The 22978-nt window shown below is 38.9% G+C and overlaps 1 protein-coding gene across 2 annotated transcripts; it reads right to left on the reverse strand.

The window, feature by feature from the left end:
• Positions 1-224: 224 nt before the first annotated feature.
• On the reverse strand, positions 225-18758 carry LOC307157113 (uncharacterized protein). Of its 2 annotated transcripts, none has more exons than XM_079868882.1 (3): positions 18699-18758; positions 17963-18117; positions 225-1456 (listed from the first exon to the last, which is right to left on the reverse strand). In XM_079868882.1, the coding sequence occupies exons 2-3, from the start codon at positions 18057-18059 to the stop codon at positions 540-542; spliced, it is 1014 nt and encodes a 337-aa protein (XP_079725008.1). In that variant the 5' UTR covers positions 18060-18117; positions 18699-18758; the 3' UTR covers positions 225-539. The 2 variants fall into 2 exon arrangements, with proteins under 2 accessions (XP_079725008.1, XP_079725009.1); XM_079868883.1 differs by having other exon boundaries at positions 17963-18114; positions 18699-18757.
• Between the last annotated feature and the right edge of the window lie 4220 nt (positions 18759-22978).

Consider the following 22978-nt stretch of genomic DNA (forward strand, 5'->3'; position numbering starts at 1 on the left):
TGTCCAGGGTAGAGACAGTGTAGGTTCTGAATGTGTGAATTGCTGTTTGCAAATATGAGCTATTAGTGATTAATGTGAATTACCATGTGCATTTATTAATATTCATCATTTATAAGAGTCAATTCTAGCACCATAGTTAAAGCATTTTAGCAGATGGCTGCAATATAACGTGTTTAGTCTATATACTTTTTTATATATATATATTAATTTACATTGTGGAATTTCACAGCAATAGGGAAGGTAATTTATTCAATATATTGTTTTCGTTGTATAAAATAATCAAATATAAAATCAAATATATGAGTTACACCTTTATACAATCTAAATTATTTTAACAACAATTCATCATTTTTGTTGCCATTTTAAATTACCAATAAAGTTCAAACTCCACATAAAGAAGGCCTCACATCTTCATGACATTTCAGGTCTATCTATAATTTTGATGACCATTTTTTATTACACTGATCAAAATTAAATAGTATTCTTCCAGAGTGAATGCTCTTTTTTTTTTAAACCTGAGGAATCCACACTGAGGAACACTACAATTTCTTTTCAGAATGAGTTTGCAAATGACGTTTCAGGTCTGTGTGAAATGTGAAACTCGTTTCACACTGAAGACAAGTGAAAGGCCTCTCTCCAGTGTGAAGCCTCATGTGAATGTTAAGGTTTCCTTTAAGCGTGAAACTCTTACCACACTGAGGACAAATAAAAGGTCTTTCTCCAGTGTGAACTCTTATGTGAACCTCAAGGATTGCTTTGTTTGAGCAAGTCTTTCCACAGTGATGGCACATAAAAGGCTTCTCTCCGATGTGAGTTACTACATGATTCTTAAGGTGATTGCTTTCTGTGAAACTCATTCCACACTGATGACATATACAACTTTTCTCTCTTGAGTGAATCCTCATGTGGCAATTAAGGTTTACTTTACATCTGAAACTCTTTCCACACTGACCACATGTGAACGGCTTCTCTCCTGTGTGAATTCTCATGTGAGTCTGAAGACTTTCTTTCCGTGAGAAGCTCTTCCCACACAGCTGGCAGGTGAAATAGCTCTCTCCAGTGTGACTTCTCATGTGGGTATTAAGGTTTCCTTTATGTGTAAAACTCTGTCCACACTCTTGGCAGGTGTAAGGCTTCTCTCCAGTGTGAACTCTCATGTGTACTTTAAGGTTTTGTTTTTGAGTGAAACTTTTTCCACACTGCTGGCAGGTGAAAGGCTTCTCTCCAGTGTGAATTCTCATGTGGACTTCAAGGTTTTGTTTTTGATTGAAACTCTTTTCGCACTGACGGCAGGTGAAATAACTGTTGGATTCAGTCTTCTGAGATCCTTTTTGTGGGGAAGACTTTTCAGTCTGTGTGGATTTTTCTCCAGTCATGAAATCATTATGTTTTTCATACTGATTTGTCACTTCCATTTCATCCAGTTCTTGACACTCCTCTTTCAGTGCCATTAAGCCTAAAACCATAAAAAAGCAATGACAAATACAAGTTAACCAGTTTATTAGCACAAATACACATACTGTACATCAAACCAACCTGAAAGCATTAAAGCATCAAAAACAACATAAAGCATCAAAGCCTCTTCTAGTGCTATTAGATCTTTGGCCAACATAAAATCTTTTGATAAATGAAAAAATTTCACCATTTCATCAACACAAGTATGGGGTGCCACAGGGCTCAGTATTAAGTCCTCTGCTTTTCTGCTTGTATACACTTCAACTGAGGGACATTATCATTAGATTTCACTGATGATCTTTTGACAGCATGAAATCTTTCAATAAATGAAGACAGATGATTTCATCATTTCATCAACACAAGTATGGGGTGCCACAGGGCTCAGTATTAAGTCCTCTGCAAACTTAAAGGTGCCATTGCATGGGTTATTTTATTATTTTAGATTGTTTCCTGGGGTGCTCTTATAATGTTAGTATGTTTTTTAGATCAAAATTTGTTATCATTTAGAAATAAAAGGCATTTTTCCTAGCCTGATTTTAGCCTCTGATTTGAACACTCTGTTTGAAGGGGCGTGTCTGCTGTGAGACTTCAGTGTAAACGCCCACTGCTGTGATTGGCTGCTGTGAGACTTCATTGTAAAAGCCTGCTGATCACGTGAATGAAGATCTTATCATTGCAACGCAGTTTATGTACTCTCACTAATGATTTCACCAATGTAAACATGATGTACGTACAGTAAGAGCTTCGTTGTGCAGTGTAACAGCGTCATTGATTTCATAGCGAGTTTTGGCAAGTGTCCAGATAAACTCGCGCTGTGTGATTGACAGCTTGGGTGACTGTAAAGGGATTGTTCTTTGATCGCTATCTGTATATTAATCACAGTTTAAGTAAGATTATTTTCATCCTACCAAGAGAAACGATGTGAAGTTGATCGTTTAGTCACTGGCTTGATTTACTGATGCATAAACAGTATTGAACGACTTTGAGAGAAAGATCTATCTGTCTAAACTTGAACAATTACACATCAGAAATTCACATAACCCACTGGTTCTTCAGAGGCTCGGATGAAGGAACTAAAACAATACCTTTGTGTTCATTTGTACATCCAAACACTGAGCAACTGCCATGCTTCGCTCGTTTGCAAGCCATGATGTCTGTTGAAGAAAAATGATTCGGACGATGATTCGGCTTGAGTTCCGCCTGGCCTTGAACATGGGCTGGCATATGCAACTTTTTGGAGGCGTACATATTAATGATCCCCCCACAGTCGGTGTTAGAGCCCTGCATTTCAGCCCGAGCCCGACGGGCCCCGACTTTTTTACGCCCCTAGGGCCGGGCTTCGGGCCAATTTTCACGTCATAGTTCACATGCGGGCTGGGCCTCGGGCCTTTTTTGAGTTATCCTTCTTTTTATATTTTTAGACATTAATAAAAAAAAAAATATGAGAAGTTGACGTCGACGATAGAAAAACAAACATAGAAAGACATTTAATAACCTCATAACTTTCATAATCTTATAATTATTTACACTGACATATGATTGACATGACAGTCGCACGCACGCACGCGCACACACAGGTGCTTTCCCGTCAGCGGAACCAACGATTCACCTCATGTGCAAATAATGGAGAATATTAAGAGAAAAATCACGAGTGATAGAAGAGAGGACTGGGTTAAAATCTTCCACTGTGGATGCTATTCTTTTTCTCCACGATGCTCTGTAAGAGACTATTCTAACTTTTCGTTTGATTGGACTTTATTTTCGTTTAACTGTTGGAAACTACTGATGTTTTTCGTTTTTCGTTCGATTGGACTTTATTTTCGTTTAACTGTTGGAAACTACTGGAAAAAAGAATGGCCATGTTCTGTGGTGCATTTTTTAGGTAAGATAACCTGCAAGTTTGTTTTTGATTTATTTAATTTAATTTGTTTAGATTGACTATTGCTTATTTCGTTTGCGAGCGCTGTTGCGAGCAGCCTGAGCCTGCCTCAGTATTTCAAAAAAAAAATTACTCACTGTGGTTTAATAAATAAACTTTAAACTAACTGTCTGTGTGATATGCTTGAAGTGTTTTACATCTATGGATTTTATTGTAGCTAAGTAAAAGTATTAGCGTTGATTTGAGAGGCTAAATTGATCAAACATGTTATACTCGCTGTTGGCTCGGCTTGCTTGGCCGTCATTTTTTTTTTTTTTAAATGCTCCCAACATTTGTCTAAATTAGCTTAATAAAGAAATGAAAAGAAAAGAAACATAACTAACAAAACTGACATATTTTAATGGCAGTCTGCCGCTGTGAAAAACATACCTGCAAACTTGTCGCTTTTCGGCGACAATCTGCGTTTTCTTGGTCAATTGGGTCATTTACGTGAATCGCTTAGAACCGGAGAGTTTTTTTTTTTGTGGGGGGGGGGGGGGGGGGATGGGGGATATTGTTTCTCACAGTAACTGCCATGCAGGCTAGAATTGTGAAACATTATTGGATAATTCTTATAATTGACATTTCTCTGGGCGGAATCTAATCGGAATCTTAGCACTTTTTCTCTTGGCCAATTGGAATCTTAGCACTTTTTCTCTTGGCCAATTGGAATCTTAGCACTTGCGTCAGAATCTTGAAGCACACAGCGTCAACTGAGCTGAGCTCGCCATTTGATGAGACGCCTGGCTACCGTGCGAGTCTAATGGAAACTCACGCATGAATTTTCCTGCATTGAACTTGTTTTAGCGCCCGCCAAAGTCTTATTTGATCGGTGAGTAATGTAGATGAACGGATGCGTTTGTGACAGGGCGTATGTTTAACTGAAAGAACGAGAGAGAGAGCCGGTCGCGCGCGCGCACTCTCTGTGTAAACGACTTCACCGTCTCCAAACTAGGCGCTGTGTTGCTCTCTCCCTCGCACATATTAATCAAAATAAATCGACACGGTGGTAAAAGGTCGGAAGACCAAAGTTTCATGTGGAGCATTCTGAGATTTTTTTTTTTTTTCTGAAATACCGCTGGGTGTGAATTGTGCTAAATAAGTTGCCTTATCTTCTCTGAAAAGCGTTCCGGACATTAAGCTGACATAAAACAACACTATAATTAAACGAAATAAAACTATACAGTGATGAAATGTTTTCTATGTTGACACAAATCTTGGATGTCCATGTCCTAACTGCTGGGATAATCACACAACGCGCACGACACGTCCAATTCGCGAACTAATGACTCCTTTGAACCGATTCATTTTAATGAATGGTTAAAACAACTGATCTTTCCAACAGTGAACTCAGGAGACGTCTGAATCGGTGTATAACTAATCAGTAACACTTTACAATAAGGTTCTGTTTATTACATAAATTATATAAAAAGTACAGTTTGCTAACTCAAGCTTAAACTTTAAAATAAATAAAACCACTTGTTTTGTTTTTTTAAAAGCATATGACTACATTTTTCCACACAGTGCTATCAAGAATCTATAAGAGAACCGTTAAAGAATTGGATCGATAATCAGAATCGTCAGTGGCATTATTATTGATAAAAACTTATAAATTCCCATCCCTATGTGAAGACAGTAAAATTATAATCAAACATTAAAGAACATACATGTTTTTTTAATAGTTTTTTTTAAGAGTTAAAAGATTAAAACATTTTTCTAACATTAGGTCTTATTGTGTTCATCATTCATCAGCATGCATTGATTAATCCCATGGCATGTAGCAAAAAAAAAAAGTTAGTCTAATTAACACTAACTTTATCCTCATCTTAATTATAAATAATTTATTTCTGTATAAAATAATACTACTATTAAAACACATTTGCTTTTCTTTTTTAATCAATGTAGAATGTGTAACTTAAAAATAAACAGGTTAGTGCTCTGTTTGAGGACAAGAAATGAAAACCAATGCAATATGATGAATGTCCAAAAGATGGCACCCAGACTGTTTTTAAATGGGGTTGGATAAATACTTTTTGCTTTTAAACAGTGTGTGTGTGTGAGAGAGAAAGAGAGAGATTTTGGTTGGGTGACAGTTGTAGGTTACAGTTTGACAAGAGTTTACAGTTTGACAAAAGCACAATGTTTTGTTTTATTGCGAGTGTACACAAATATAAGTAAACACTTTGCAGTTTGAATGAAGTCCTGTATGAACAAAATTAACAAACAAAATGTTTTTTATGTTTCCACTGTCTGATCGCGCACACGCCTCTCTCTCTCTCACACACACACACGCACGCACTCACACACGCACACAACATATTCCAGCATTGCAATCTTGACATCGCAGCCTGTTCATTATAGCCACAGAGCTTCAGAGCTAAGGCGGGGCTACAGATTAGGTGTCCCTAAAGAACCCGCATATCAAACAGTAGTTCAGCATTACATTAATTAATTGGCATGCGAGTTTTATTTATTTTTATACCGTGTATTCTCTGTGTATATTCATGCACCGAACCGTGACGCCCGTACTGTTTCAGTGTTTCAGTTCAATATGAATACATGTACCGTTCCACCCCTAATGGATACCGAGGCTTTTTAGGTTGTGTGAAATCTGCAATCTCTGAACCAGTTTGCTTGCTCGTTTCCAAGCAGTGTTGCCATATTGGAAATGTCCAAGTATCGTACCAGAAGCTCAAAATGATCGTTTTTGGAAGAAAATTATCGTACACGAGTCAACGACATGAAAATGACAGACATCCCAACTGTCATTTTCATGTCGAATCAACCGTTCTGATTCGGGAGTCCTTACATGATTGGTTGGGTCCTTACATGCGCTTCGTGAGGCACACTAGCACACACACGCAAGGTCTCTTCGCTCCCTCTCTCTACACGTTCTTCCCCCGGTAGACGTAGAATCCACGGCTAAATAAAAGAGAAGTCCTATACAATGACCATCATTTGAAGTGTCACACAGTTCTGAAATTATCGTACATTATAGGATTTTTTCCATTATTGATCGTACATCGTACAGAGGTCAAAATTATCGTACAAATACGATAATTATCGTACATCTGGCAACACTGTTTCCAAGGCTGCAATATGCTGTGTTTCCTGCCAACTGGCATCCCGGGGTGTTGAAATACTATTGGGTGAACTGGCAGTGGACGAGATCACACAGACCAAAACAAAAACCGACAGACAACAAGGAAAGGGTAAAATAATAAATAAAATAACTGGCTGTAGAAGTGTTTTTCAGAGAAACGAGTATGTGAACTTAGCATGTTTCCTAAATATCTGCAAACATATTATGGTATTTGTATGCTTTAGTAGAGTAAAAAAGTTATATACAGCACCTTTAAACCAAAACCAAAGTATCAAAAGTGGCAACATGACATCATGACTTTGCGTAAACATACACGCCACTTTCAAGTCAAGTGGCGTGTTATTTATACGCATTTTGAGCTTTCCGCGTGTATGTGTACGCCGTTAAACGTCCGAGTGATTCCGCGTGTATGTGTACGCCGTTAAATGTCCGAGCGAAACGGAGGAAAATGTATATCTACATCTGGGGAGCAATATTTTTTTTCCTAGGATGGTAGGGGAACACTCATAAATGGTATTAACCCGAGTGATGGGTTGGTTTAGGGACGCGGTTGGGGTAGGTCATATATATTTATATACAGTAATGTAACGTAAATCAACGGCGTTGATAAACACGCTGAAAAGCGATTATGCGTGTTGATAACGCGCCAAAAATGGAAATACGAATTGGCGTGTCATACATACGCCATTTCATGAGATCAGTCTGAAAGTGGACCTATTAAGTCTTGGGTGTCCCCAGAATGTGTCTGTTAAGTTTTAGCTCAAATTAAAAAAACAAAACATTTTATTATAGGATGTTTTGAAAAGCCCTATTTGGGTGGAAGCAAAAACACGGTGATTTTGATTGTCTCTTTAAATGCAAATGAGCTGCTGCTTCCCACTCCCTTTTCAGAAGAGGGCAGAGCCTGTACAGCTTGTGCTAGTTTGGATTGATACTCCTGAAACAAACAACTGGAGTGCAGAGAACCTCACACAGCGAATAAAATTCTCAAAAATGGACCAATACCAACTGTTTGTCCAATTTCATATTCAAATCCACACAATATTTTTTGCGAATGTATGCAAATTGCTTTTTGTGAATGTGCTTGTTAGCATGCTGTACGGCTAATGTGGATAAAGTTACTATTGTATCTGACTGAATTCACAGAGATCAGAGCTATGTCATTAGTTTTATTTTTAAGAAGTAATAAAAGTTCACCTCTGAATTGTACAGGCAGTGAGCATTTTCAGGTTAAAAATAAGCTCTGGTATCTGTGAATACAGTGAGAGGCCATGGTAACTTTAGCCACATAAGAACATTCTGAAAGGCGATTTTGCAAACACACACACTATAAAGTGCTGGATATGAAGTTGAATCACTAGTTGCTATTGATCCATTGGGAGACGCAATGGGCGGAGCTTCCCCTACGCTTAGGCCTTGTTTACACTGCAGGTCTTGATGCCCAATTGTGATTTGTTACCTTTATCCGATTATTCTGACCGTCCGTTAACAGGTTATTTTCAACTGTGACCCATATCTGATTCATGTGTTTACACTTGCCATACTATCTGAAACATTGTGCATGCTTAAAGGGTTAAATTCTCTTGCACAGATGGACTAACACGAAATATGCTTGATGTTAGCTCTGCGGTATGCGAAGTTCGCCAAACAGCACCATGATTTTGAGGCGGAGGAGGATGAAAAGTGCCATCATTGCAGCCTGCGCATGCTTCAGTTATTGTGTGCGAGAGAGATCTCAGGACTGGTGGGAGCATATTGTTTTTAAATATTGGCTTTAACAAGGAGCAGTGGGTCCGAAATTTTAGGAAGAGCAAGCCAACCTTTGATATGTTGTGTCCCAACGTAATGTTTGTCCACATTCCTCTCCTACGACGACACAACGTTTCGTCGGGCCATCAGTCCCTTCGCAGATGCGCGTCGGGGTTTCTCTCATCTTTAAACCGTGGAGACGTTGACTAATGCCTCAGAAAATCCGATCTGCCTGTTTACAAGACAGTCGCATTACAGTGTCAGCAGTCACTGACAGTGTAAACAAGGCCTTACATAAGAGTAGGGGGAAATCTGGAATCGCTCGTATGGAGAGAGTGTTTATGATTTATGGGGATTACAAAAAAGTATTAGGTGGATTATAACCATTATAGGCTGGTTGTTTACACACACTGTGGACACACATCTGTGTTAAAACCTCTAAACATAAGATGCATGATCTCAATCTACTGATGTGGCCACTGAGAAAGGGATCAAAGGGATCCTGCAAGATCTAGTGGCAGCATGCAGGAACACAGGGGATTACCTTGCCACAAGAAAGACATGATCAGTAGGGGGCAGTCATGCAGCTGATCTTGATCGATTGAGGCTACTGTTAGATTGATTGCTCCTATCTACGTATCGATTGTTCCTGTCTGCCTTGCTGCTGGTTTGCGTCTGTAAGCTCTGTATAGTTTTCTGTTTTGAATCTTTATTTACTATCATTCCTTGTTTATTTTGCTAAATATAACTTACTCATCAACATATTAGATATTGTCTAATATTGTCTATTACATTAATCTAACATCGTTAGCTTTTATATAAATCGTTATCGCTAACACAACACGCTAGTATCTCACTTGCCTGTTAACCTGCCATCCGTGTTTGCCATCTTTTTTTCTCTCGCACACTCATGCCTTTTACGAGTCTATCAAACAACTGTGGTAAGTAGGATCAGTCAACAAACATGGTGAGTGATGTCTTCTCCTGTTATTGTCACTTGCACTTCGTGTCACATGTACACCGCTTTCCAATTATGCAAATTATATTTTGAAGTTGAATTTCATTGAACAAACCACCCAACGAAAAAAGTATTTTTTTCAAAAATAAAAAACTCAAAATGCACTGTTCCAAATCCAACAGAGTTTGAAAACATTTTTATAAATTGTACTGAAAACTGAACTGAACTGAAAATGGTCATTTGTTGAATTTGCAGTATTGGGAGGTCATATTTACTGAAATCAAAAGCTATTTCAAACACATCTTAACAGGGCAAGTTACACGTTAACATAGGACCCCTTCTTTGATATCACCTTCACAATTCTTGCATCCATTGAACTTGTGAGTTTATAGAGAGTACCATACCATCTTCTTCCGCTTATCCGGGGCCGGGTCGCGGGGGCAGCAGTCTAAGCAGAGATGCCCAGCCCTCCCTCTCCCTAGACACTTCCTCCAGCTCTTCCGGGGGGACACCGAGGCGTTCCCAGGCCAGCCGGGAGACATAGTCCCTCCAGCGTGTCCTAGGTCTTCCCTGGGGTCTCCTCCCAGTGGGACGCGCCCGGAACACCTTCCCGGGAAGGCGTCCAGGAGGCATCCGGAACAGATGCCCGAGCCACCTCAGCTGACCCCTCTCGATGTGGAGGAGCAGCGGCTCTACTCTGAGCTCCTCCCGAGTGACTGAGCTTCTCACCCTATCTCTAAGGGATCACCCAGCCACCCTGCGGAGAAAGCTCATTTCGGCCACCTGTATCCGGGATCTTGTCCTTTTGGTCATGACCCACAGCTCATGACCATAGGTGAGAGTAGGAACGTAGATTGACCGGTAAATCGAGAGCTTCGCCTTGCGGCTCAGCTCTTTCTTTACCACGACAGACCGGTACATCGACCGCATTACTGCAGAAGCTGCACCGATCCGTCTGTCAATCTCCCGTTCCATCCTTCCCTCAATCGTGAACAAAACCCCAAGATACTTAAACTCCTCCACTTGAGGCAGGAACTCTCCACCAACCTGAAGTGAGCAAGCCACCCTTTTCCGACTGAGGACCATGGCCTCGGATTTGAAGGTGCTGATTCTCATCCCAGCTGCTTCACACTCGGCTGCAAACCGTCCCAGTGCATGCTGAAGGTCCTGGTCTGATGGGGCCAACACGACAACATCATCCGCAAAAAGCAGAGACGAAATCGTGTTGTCCCCAAACCTGACACCCTCCGGCCCCTGGCTGCGTCTAGAAATTCTGTCCATATAAATTATGAACAGAACCGGCGACAAAGGGCAGCCCTGCCGGAGTCCAACATGCACCGGGAAGAAGTCTGACTTACTGCCGGCAATGCGAACCAAGCTCCTGCTCCGGTCATACAGGGACCGGACAGCCCTTAACAAAGGACCCCGGACCCCATAATCCCGGAGCACCCTCCACAGGACGCCGCGAGGGACACAGTCGAATGCCTTCTCCAAATCCACAAAGCACATGGATTATAGAGAGTTTCTGCTTGAATTTCTTTGCAGGATGTCAGCATAGCCTCCCAGAGCTGCTGTTTTGATGCAAACTGCCTCCCACCCTAATAGATCTTTTGCTTGAGGATGCTCCAAAGGTTCTCAACAGAGTTGAGGTCAGGGGAGGATGGGGGCCACACCATGAGTTTCTCTCCTTTTATGCCCATAGCAGCCAATGACACAAGGGGTCTCAGAGTATTCTTTGCAGCATGAAAAGGTTCATTGTCATGCATGAAGATGATTTTGCTACGGAAGGCACGGTTATTCTTTATGTTACATGGAAGAGGTCAGTTAGAAACTCTATATACTTTGCTGAGATCATTTTCACACCTTTAGGAACCCTAAAGGGGCCTACCAGCTCTCTCCCCATTATTCCGGTCCTTAACCCTAACTCCGCCACCTCCTTTCTGACATTGCAGCCTTACTGGGACATGGTGGCCATCCACCAACCATCCACTACTCTATCCATCTGGACCATCCAGGGTTGCACGGCACTCATCAGTAAACAAGACTGTTTGAAAATTAGTCTTCATGTATTTCTGGGCCCACTGCAACCATTTCTGCTTGTGAGCATTGGTTAGAGGTGGCCGTATAGTAGGTTTATGCACAACTGCAAGCCTCTGGAGGATCCTACACCTTGAGGTTCGCGGGAATCCAGAGGCACCAGCAGCTTCAAATACCTGTTTGCTGCTTTGTAATGGCATTTTAGCAGCTGCTCTCTTAATCCGATGAATTTGTCTGGCAGTAACCTTCCTCATTATGCCTTTATCTGCACGAACTCGTCTGTGCTCTGAATCAGCCACAAATCTCTTCACAGTATGATGATCACGCTTAAGTGTTCGTGAAATATCTAATGTTTTCATACCTTGTCCAAGGCATTGCACTAATTGACGCTTTTCGCAGCAGAGAGATCATTTTCTTTCCCATATTGCTTGAAACCTGTGACCTGCTTGATTAGTATAGCATTTTCTGTCAGCACTGCGGGCTTTACATGTGATAAATGCAGGGAGATAGTCAAGCTGACGGAGAAGATTTCATAACTAGAGACACGCCTCCAAACTTTAATCGAGGATAGTAAGAGTGCAAGGGCTTTAGATACTGCTTTGGATGCGACTAGCTTAGTGAACTCTGTACATTGTTTGATTTTGGCTGTAGAGCCCGTGCAGCAGGGCAATTGGGTGATCGTGCAGTCATGGGACAAAACTCCGCTCTTCCATTCTGATTACAATAACAACTAGATTCAAATAGAAACACCGCTGAGAATCCTGTTGAAGAGCTATTGGTGATTCTAATAGACGGGACGGGAAAATAAGAGACACCAGCCACCATAGTCACGTTTGCCGGGAGCCTGACATCAAAGCAAAGTGCTGGCTAATGCTAATCGTAAATTTTTATAAGATTATTACTCACGTCGGCACTAATGATGTTAAAGAGGTGTATGAACTTGCAAGTATGATGTCAGACACTGTAATTTGCTCTGGCCCCCTTCCTGTTCGCCGGAGTGATGAGATACTTAGTAGACTGTCCTTACTCAATGGCTGGCTGTCTATGTGGTGTCCGCAAAATAATATAGAATTCATAGACAATTGGAAAAGTTTTTGGGGTAGACCTGACCTGTTGAAAAGAGATGGTATTCATCCCTCCTGGGATGGTGCAGCTCTTCTCTCTAGTAATATGGCACATAGTCTTAGAGCTCAAACATGACGAATTGGGGCTCAGGTCAGGAAGCAGACAGACTGGCTAAACCGACCGTCTGCTAGCTGTCTCACGTCACTGAGGTCAGACAAATCCCATCACATAGAGACTCTTTCACCTAGATATCATCATATAGAGACTGTGTCTTTTCCCCGAACTAGGAAATACAAAAACTTCCAAACCCATTTAAGGGTCTCTTTCACTTTGATGTGGCTCTGGCATGAAGTGAGAAGAGATGGGCGGTCGTTCTCCAGGATATTAGTTTTAAAGACACTCACCATTAGCTTGTGTGCTTTGTCAATGCAGACCTCACCTACAATCACCCAACCTAAATCCAACCGCTGTGCAAAGGGTGCATTGTGAGGCCTATTAATTTGCTGTCTCACTTTGTGTACAAGGATCATGTCTCTTCCCAGCAATATTCAGATCTGAGCATCAGGATCTAGCTTCGAGATTAACTTTGCCACAGGTTTTAAGTGTGAATGAGCAAGAGCGACCTCTGGAGTTGGAATTTCAGATCTGCTGCTCATTATCTCATTACACTCTATTAGTGGTGGGAGATCGAGACACGTCTTACCATCCAGTGTCTCTATTTGAAAGCCGACTGCTTTCAGGGTTTCCCGCAGCACTTTGGAACTAAGGCGGCCGCCTAAGCAACACACGCCTGCCGCCTTAACTACGTCGTCAAAAAAATGTATATAAGCTAGGGCTGTAACGATACACCAAACCCACGTTTTTTTTTACCCAAGATTCGATACAAACCACGATTTTTTGGGGGGAGGGATATTTTGAGAGAATTTTTGATTATTTTTTATTAAATAACATTTGAAAAACCTATATAAACTGAACACCAAAGAACAATATTAACCCTCTGGGGACCAAAAACGCGCCCGCGCGTTTTGCTCGTTTTTTTTTTTTTAGCAATGAAAATAAACACTAAATGCTCTGTTAATTTTGATCTTTCATTTTCGTGTAATACATCAAACGATCCTGTTCAGTTTCTATTTTTTTTCTGTATACTCACAATAAAAATAAAGTGTTTTGCTTTTTGACAAATAAAGAAAAATTAACATGATGCGATTTCTGCCTTCTCACTGTCAGTAAACTCCCATTTGAAACGCGTTCGAAAATGATCTATAACTCCGCGAAAATTCAGTCAAACAGGCAAACAGACCCACGGGCATAAAGCTTGAGATCGCATCTGTTAAATGAAGTAACTTATAGAAAAAACAAATATTCTCATCTTCTGTAATCTGTATAAAAAGAGAGCGACTCCAGTCGAGCTCATTACGAGCTAATTCACAGTAATGTGACCACTCCCCGGAGAGCGCGTGCTATTCAAACGCAAATTCTGAGAACTATTGAAGATCTGTGAAACGCCCACATCAGCTGTAAACAAAGCGCGTCGCGATCGAGTGAGGCATAATATAGCCTACCTTATGGAGAAAAGACTCCTCAGAACAGTGCTGATATGAGGAACAATATATCCTGATATGAGGAGCAGATCCCGCTGAGGAGTGAGGTAGGCTGTTTTCTTTTCTCAAGTGTGGAATAACGTTATGGAATAACGTTAGTGTAGGCCTATGCAAACCGCAAAAAGATGAATCGCATTTCTATAATATGACTCGCCTTTCTGTGAGATGAATGAAGGGTACATATTTGTAAAGACTGTTTAGCCTAAATATAAATCGCGCGTCTGTGTGTGAAAGAATAAACTGCTTTGCTATAGCCTACTGAGATGAGTAAAAATCGACTGGAATATGTTGAAATAAAATGTATTTGTATAAGCAACGTATTAAACTGCAAATTAGCATTTATATGCCCTAATATTTCATAAAAACAACGCTACAGTCAGTCACTTGTTGACTAGATTTGGGTACAGTTTTTAGGCTACTGTAAAATATACTGCCACATAAAATAAGCTTTTGTTTAGCAATTTCTGCTCATATCTAACGTTTTATATATATATATATATATATATATATATATATATATATATATATATATATATATATATATATATTTGTCAAAAATAAAGTCATAGACTAAGATGTTAGATGTTCCAATGCGGCTATATTCAAACTAATGAATACATATGATAAAATGTAGGCCTATAATCTTTTTTCTTTTTCTTTTTTACAAAGAAAGAGTACACTTGAAATATTGTTGAAATTGTAATTATTGTTGTAATTGTAACATTTTTAATAAAATAGCAAAACATATTTACAAGAGAGATGTAAGCAAAATCTTAAATGGTCAATATAAGTCTTCTTCTAAATACATCCTTTGTCCTTGCATTGTGGCTCAGTCAGTGTCACACCTGAAAGGATGGCTCATTAGGCAGAGTCATTATGCAGAGTGGGTGTGAACTACTCCTCCCCCTCGCATATTGGCTTTCCAAGCAAAACCTGTTTTACACCATTTAAATCAATGTATTTTTTTTTTTGTGAACGATAAAGCAAGACTATTTTCATATAATTTTGAAGCTAGAACTCAAAGGGACCACATCCATTGGTCAAAAGTCTTGTGGACACATATTTAATATGTGTTTTGTGGTCTTAATTCAGCAACTTTCATTTTTATTTTTTCCAATAACCACGCATAAACATTATTCTCTTAAAAATACAAACATCTACATACAAGTTGCTCGCATATTATGGTAGCCCTGTTTGTGCTATATATAGTGAATTTACACCTTTGTCATTAACATGTTTATAAATAACTGAAAAAAGCACAAATGTCAAGGCATGTCAGAACATCTCAAGGGCCCCAAAAACACCTTGGTCCCCAGAGGGTTAACCATTGAGCGGTGGTGACGTGTTCATGTAACATGTAAGGGACCTAAAGCGCACCTAAAAGCTGTCACAAAGAACTGGCAAAAGTAATGATTATGAATGTCAAATATAGCAAGGAGACATTTCAATTGTTTATTAATAAACAAGTGTTTTCTGTGTCAAAGATGAAGTTGACGATGCTTGACTCGCGATCTTCGCAGTAGTGAACGCGCCAGAGAGAAATGCAAATTTCATACGGATTACAGAAGCAGAGAGCAGTCTGTTTTCTTTCTTTTTGAGTTGTTTTGTTTAAAAGTACACATTTCATGCTTTCTATATATATGTCTCAGGTCTGTGAGGCAAGTAGCTTATACTCTGAGTTTCGGTTCATTTATGAGACTAGCTCCAGTTCACACGCCGGCGCCTCCGTGTCCTGATTATATTGCCTGCTATATTTATTTAATTGCCTAAATAATTGTAATTGCCGAATTATTTGCCGAATTAATAATTAAATTGCCGAAAACAGGAAGAAAATACAGGTATTTGCGCTGGCTGAATTAACATCATTTTTATTCATGTCTTTCACATCTACTGCAGTCAGATTCACCCGTGTTAACTCTAAAGGAATCACCAACACATTCTCATCCTAGGGCGTCATCTACTGACGCTTTTGACATTTCGTCTACATCGAACGGACATGGCACCCTTTAGCGTCAATATGACACGCACAGAGCTTTGTTCGGTTATGGGTAGGTTTAGGTCTGGGGTAGGGTTAGGGTTAGACCACTAGGAGGCGCCTTCTGGCCCATATCTATCTGCGTCTCATATTGACGCTAAAGGGTGCCACGTGCGTTCGATGTAGACGAAATGTCAAAAGCGTCAGTATATGACGCCTTGGGATGAGAACGGGCTGGAATCACTCACATGGCTGGGCACTTGTAATGACACAAGGATGTTAAGAGGCTAAAAGCAGGTTTAAAACTTGCCCCATTGAAGTCAACAGGGTGCAAATTTTAAAAAGAGGATAACATGGTGTAGGCAACACCGATTTTTGTCGTTGTTCACTGTACTGACAGCACTCCAAATTGACAAAAAAATGAGCTCAATGTTAAAATTGACCGGAGTTCTCCTTTAACCTTGAGAGCTGTAATAGTAAAAATGTGCTAAAAGTTTTCAAGAGAGTTCAAAGATGTTAGCCAATCACAGCAGTGGGCGTTTATACTGAAGTCTCACAGTGCTCCCTGTCATAACTATGCAAAGATTCGTAAAACCGTATCGTAGCTATTAAACTATTTCTTGTTATGATTTTAAATCTGTATTTAACCTTTAAAATGATCTCAAAGTAAAAAGAGTTGCTAAAGTCTGATTTTGTGGTGGCTGTGCTTTAAAATTAAGTACTACTGTAACGTTAACCTAGCCTTGTCCTACCACACTCTCGTACATTTAATTTGTACAGAGAGTCTGGCCACTCCCCATTGACAAGCGTTAACTTCCTTGAAGGCGGGTACTCTGTTGAAGTTTAAAACTATTGGATCTGCCCAGAGCCACTCTGGATCTGCCATAACTAAATCGCTAACGTTTGGTCGTGACGTAACCCTACAACTCAAACTAGCGCACAACCTCAACGTCATCGTTCTCAGCCACTCCCTCTGTTCGCTGATTGGACCGGTAAAAAATTGGCCGGAGAAAACCCACGAATATACCACACACCCAGACGACGTACTGAAGGAAAATTGAGCGGAAGTACGTAGGAGGGCGGAGCCAGGCTAAGGTTAACCCTGCCTGGTTTAAAAGTTTGAAAATGATTAACAGTTAAAAACATTTGTTAGAAATTTAGAAAAGTAATCAAATGTAATCAGTTACATTACTTTAATAAAGTAATTATTAAAGTAACTTTAACAAAAAGTGTTACAATACTTTTTAAATAGGGTAACTTGTAAACTGTAACCTATTACATTTCCAACCCTCCCATCACTGAATACAACGTATACAAAAATCAATTTGAAATATGTGAACAATACAGTGCAACATATAACACCATGTGCATACAGTACAGAACATCTTTCTTTCTTTCTGTTTTTTTGCTTTAACCCTTCTAAGCTATTTGTTTGGGATGTACTCAGGCTGTTGACCCCGGACAATAAAATGTTATTTGTAACATCATGTTTTTTGTTTTTTTAAACAAATGTAATATCACTCATTGTATTCATGTTTTTACTCTGCATTTGTGTATTGTTTGGAGGATTCTAGGTATTTTTTAAATGTATATAAATAATATTAAAAAATATATTTTAAAATAGGTTTTTATAAATAAATAAAAATAACTTCACATTTTATTGTCTGTGGTCTCTGAAGACCTCAAAAATCCTAAGTTTCACGCTAACATACAACTAAATAACATTCCAATTGATTAGTTTGTTTGTAGAGCTAGCAAATGTCAACCACCACATCAAGTCTCATGCCATTTAGATGAAGGGGGGAAATTATTTTTCAGCAAACGTCATTTGGGGTCAAAAATACCCCGCTTACATAAATAGCATAAGAAGATTATGATTAAAAATATAACCCATCAATTAGATAAAAGGTCAGAAAAAAAATGGTATAACACTTGACATTCTGTCCCCCTCACTTTTGAAATGATGGCTACGCCCTTGATGTGGAATATGTTGTAAACTGTGTATTGTGAAGTGCTATACAAATAATTTTGACTTGATGCTGTAGAGGTTGACATATTAAGGACCAAATGACTGAGTTCAGCTTTGAGAATGAAAACCAACCTGTTTGTTCCTCAGTATCTTCATGTTTTACGCAGAATGCTTCTTCAATCCTGATGTCTTCACTCTCCTCTTTAATAAACGCCATCTTTATAATCATATGTTATGTGGATCTCAGTTGCTTCACCAGGAGTTTTTTTGTGTTTTTGGATACTCTGCTATATTTAAGATGAGAATAAATAAAAGAAAGAAAAATAAATCCAAATTAAATCTGTGTACACAAGTGTCTCAATCAGCTCCGTTCAGTAGTCAGCGCACTGGAGTGACAGCCTTGATGACCTTATTAGCACAAAACGTACTTGTGATTTATATTTGATATTTAATAATTTGTATTTACATTTAATAGATTAAATTTTAATGAAAATATTTGCTACCGGTTCGTAAAAGTTATTACATATGTTTTTGTTTGTGGTCTCGTTACACTGTTTTGACCAGCAGATGTCGTCACCGTGCGATGATTCGAGCGCTTCTAAACAGTGAATCATCATGCCAAACAATTGCTTTAATTTACTCTTTCCCATCACTACTTGCTAAAAAGACCGAATTCATGGTTACTGTAAACTGGTTCACGATTTAAGGAGTGAAATGAGACGCACCTTTTCTTTTACACATATGTGGATGCGCTTTAAACGCTATGGTAGAATAATCATTGCAATGTTACATTCAATAATAACCTATTCATTTTACAAAGCTTATAAAATTATAAAATTGCATGATTTAAGGACTTAAAAACACAAACCTTTCTTTAGCCGTATGACAGACGCAGGATCGCGTCGCAGCCTCCTGACGTCATTAATTCATACCAAAATAAAAGTCCTGTTCCTAAACCACAAAAGAATTCATCGATATAGAAACACAGAAAACACATACAATTTATATAAAATGTCAGAGGTTATTAGAGTTTAATTCCTGTCACCCGTTTTCTAATAAAATCCTGAAAGTAACTGTGTACCACATCTAATTATGTTGATTCTGTAAAATAAAACGTCATCCCTGCTGAAAAAAACAATAGAAACCATTACAGAATTGCTAATGGTTTTAATGGTTATAAAGAGAACTGTATTGGTTTTAATGGAAACTGTAATGGTCCTAGTGGGTCTCTATTGGTAATTTACTTTCTTCTATTGGTGGCATGTTTTGTCTATTTGTCTGTATTGGTTTTAATGGAAACTGTAATGGTCCTAGTGGGTCTCTATTGGTGATTTGCTTTCTTCTATTGGTGGCATGTTTTTTCTATTGGATACCATTAAGGACCAATAGAACACCTTTGGCAACTTATAGGTTACATGTTGGTATCTACTGGACACCATTATGAACCATTAAGTCTCCAACAAATTTAGTGTTTTCTTTGGTTTGATGATATTAATATATAATTTGTTTGTCACTGATTTCCTGATCCTATGTTTAAGTGACAACTTTCACAGTAGAACTGAAATTCTACTTTCTCACAACTGTTTATAAACACTCTGTTAAAAAGATACTTGGATCGAGGTACAACCTCTTGCCAAAACAATTTATTTATCAACTGCATTAAATCATGTAACTGGCAACCAGTTATTTTATGCTTTCCTCGTCAACATCAACACCTGGCCTCCCTGCTGAAAAATCGAGAAATCCAGCTAAAACCAAGCTAAAAAGCTGGTTGGCTGGTTTAAGATGGAAGTAGCTGGTTTTAGCTGGTCTCCCAGCCTGGCGTGTATGATCAAGCTCGTTTCCCAGCCTGGACAATTTGGTGGTCAGCTGGTTTTAGCTGGTCTCCCATTCTGGCCAAGCTGATGAACATCATATTATTATTATTATTATTTAGTATAATAATAATAATAATAATTCATACACACAAACAATAAGTTAATATAGATGAAGTTGATTATAATACACTAGTTAATTGGAACCCAGAATTTTTTTTTTTTTTTTTTTTTGCCATTTAGTTATTCTTGTATTAGCTATTTATTAGCTATTCGTTAGTATTGTAACGCAAGGTATCATTAAATGTAAATTGAATTTTTCAAAAATAAAATAAAAAACTTTTAATAGGCTACTTCTTGCACATGAATGGGCCATAGAACTACACAATGAGTTTAAAATTCATGATTTAATATTAATGGTATTTTAAATGATGTTATGTTTTAATTCTAGACGTTTATTTAAATGCTGCGTGACTTTGAAGTGTTTTAATCCGCGTGCGCGTGAACATTCGAGTCGCATTCAAAGATTCAAACACTGGAGCGAGCGCGCTGCGCGAGAGCAGATGGAAACGAGGAAACGTCATCATCATCAACTGACAAACAGCAGAACTCCCGTCTCTCGCTGTTGTTTTCACTGCTTTCAGGTGAGTTTAGTCAACAAATTCACACAAATAATACATACAAACGTCCCTGACACCTTTATTGCGTGTAATTGACAAGCTTCCGTTGAATATTTACTTTATAGAATAAGAAATGGCTTTGTGTCTTCAAAAAAGTCCGTTAGCATCTCAACCATTTTCACTTAACGTTACGTTAAGCTAAGGCTAACTAACGTTATAGACTGGAGCTCTTGTTTATGAAAGTTTGGGGTTTTAACCACATCTTTGTGTACATAACAGTTTTTGATAGTTTTGTTTTGCTGGTCATTTGTCAATGGGTGATTGGAAGTAAGCTAATTTATTTAACCTAAAAGAATGCACTGTACTGTTAATCAGTGACGTCACTTACAAATAGTGATAAAAAAAGGTGATTTCAGGAGCAACAGAAAAAAACCCCTCTATTGATTAATCATGATACTAATTTCATATGCATTTATTTCACAATACATTATCTTAAGAATTATATATATATATATATATATATATATATAAAATAAGTTCTGCTCTAGCTTGTAAATGTTCTATTGTAAATCCTATGTAACATTGTTGGCTCTGTGACAAATTGCATGTTATGTTCTAGATCATCATGCTGAAGGCCTGCTGCACCCCCGTCCAAGAGAATCTCCTCGGCAACCATATGACTAGTAAGCAAAACCACCTCAAACATAGTGCACTACTGTTCAAAGGTTTGGGGTCTGTAAGATTTATGCTTTTGAAAGAAGTCTCACATTTTAAAATCATTAACCCCAGGTTTTTTCATTGAGATTGTCCTTGAGAAGCATGTAAGCTAAATAATCAGATAAATAATAGGCGACAAATATAATGTTATAATGGTTGTAGTTATAATAATTAATTTAACTATTATGATAACAGGATATCATGGTTATTGGTATATTTTATTTTATTTCTCTAGGTCTGGTTTGAATTATGTTGGCCAATGAGACAGACACCATACTGTCCAACTCAGGGTTATTTATTTTGTATGCATTTTTTTTTACTGATAAATACTGAAATTCTTTTTACTTTTAAATGCTAAATGTGGTTCAGGCACGCAAGTTATTTTTCACAGATATCGGGCCAGCTTATAAGTATGAGTATACTCATAGCTCATACTCTTAGCCTTTAAAATGTTTGAATTGATATCCTCAATGCAATATCAGGGGGTAAAGATATCATTAGAGTTCTTAAACTTATGGCTATGCTCTTGTTATCAGATGAGATACAATCCCTAGCGTTTGGCCCTGTATTCTTCAGGACAAGACCTTGATGCCATCCACACTCAGTAGATGAAGAAGGTGAGTTTCACAATAGCTGCCACTATCACAAATCAAGAGACTGAACACAACAGGCTTTCATCCATATGAACACACCCATATGTAGGCATGGGTACTGAAACAATACTAATACTTATATTCACTTAAACACAGTTTATGTCTTAAAGGTATAGTGGAGGATCTTTCCGAATTTTAGATAAGAACCGTCCTCTCCACTTTTTAAAAAAATGCACATGCGCAACACTCTGCTCCCGAGAGGGAACGGCTATTAAACGTGTGCGAGGTTCTCCTCGTGCACGCTCTGTTAACAAGTTGCTGTCGGCATCGCTCATACAACATTACTTTCCAAAAGAAGATTTGCACTTTTTCTCCAAATAGCATGCCAAACTTTACCTGTCGAGTAGAAACCTTGCGACTGAGGCATCAGTGGAAAGCCCAACCTGTGTTTTCAGTGCACGCCATCGTGTGAAACAATCTCCCAAAAACACTGGTCTTGTTTCTCTCTTCTGAGGCCTTTCTCTTCTTCTCATACACTTCGTACAAACTTTTTCTCTTGCGACCCTCAGACATTTTCAAACGACCCGGTGAAACGGCGAGCTGACCAGGAGCTATGAGGTTGTGAAACGAAGGTTTTTGCTCCTGTAGAAGCTATAAGTTAGTATGAAATCAACCTTGTTTTAAGAAAAACATGTTTTATCCGCGATCTTATGAAAAAAAACTACACTACCCACAATCCTAAGCATAGCAGCAACGTCTGCTGATTGGTCCAACTCGCTGTTACCATAGAAACGTTTACCTAACTGGCAAACGGCCCGCCGCTGTTGTTGTAGTTTACCGGGTTGCTCTGCGTCAGGACGTAGACAGCCATACCTCAGCTTTCACGCTTTTCCACTTGAGAGTTTTCATTTACCATCCGAACCACATCGTCATATGTGACTTCAGGCAGGTTGCGGAGAGATTTGGTCCAGCGGTATCTATCGGACTCCGCCATTGTAAAGAGCTAACCGGAAGAGCCGTATCCCTACTAAAAGATGTACTTCCGGTCTTCAATTTTTTCGTGATATAGGCCTATTGCAAGCATAGGTAAAAAAATGTAACAAAGATGTAAAATAAAAATATTCCACGTAAGTCTAATTTAGGTACAGAAATTGAGTAATCAACTGTAAAATAACATGGCATAGTCTTTACATAGCCTGACTTCACAGAGGCCTATACTGCAATATCACTACCACAGATAGGTATGAATGATAAAACAATATGTTCATGGCTTTAATGCATCACATAACATGCGTGTTTATCACAGTGTGTCAGGATGTGTGTGTCTTGCACCTGTTTTATGAGGACACCGTTTTATGAGGACATCATAAGTACATGTTCCTGATGTTTAACTTGACTAGAGAA

This window comes from Squalius cephalus (assembly GCF_949319135.1).
Source record: "Squalius cephalus genome assembly, chromosome: 4".
Taxonomy (NCBI): domain Eukaryota; kingdom Metazoa; phylum Chordata; class Actinopteri; order Cypriniformes; family Leuciscidae; genus Squalius; species Squalius cephalus.

Bases quoted from the DNA above. Each gene is read 5' to 3' on its own strand.
- LOC307157113 (XM_079868882.1), bottom strand. From the start codon at position 18,059: ATGATTATAAAGATGGCGTTTATTAAAGAGGAGAGTGAAGACATCAGG. The intron at 1,457-17,962 runs GTTGGTTTTCAT...TTATGGTTTTAG, and splicing joins AGATACTGAGGAACAAACAG to GCTTAATGGCACTGAAAGAG.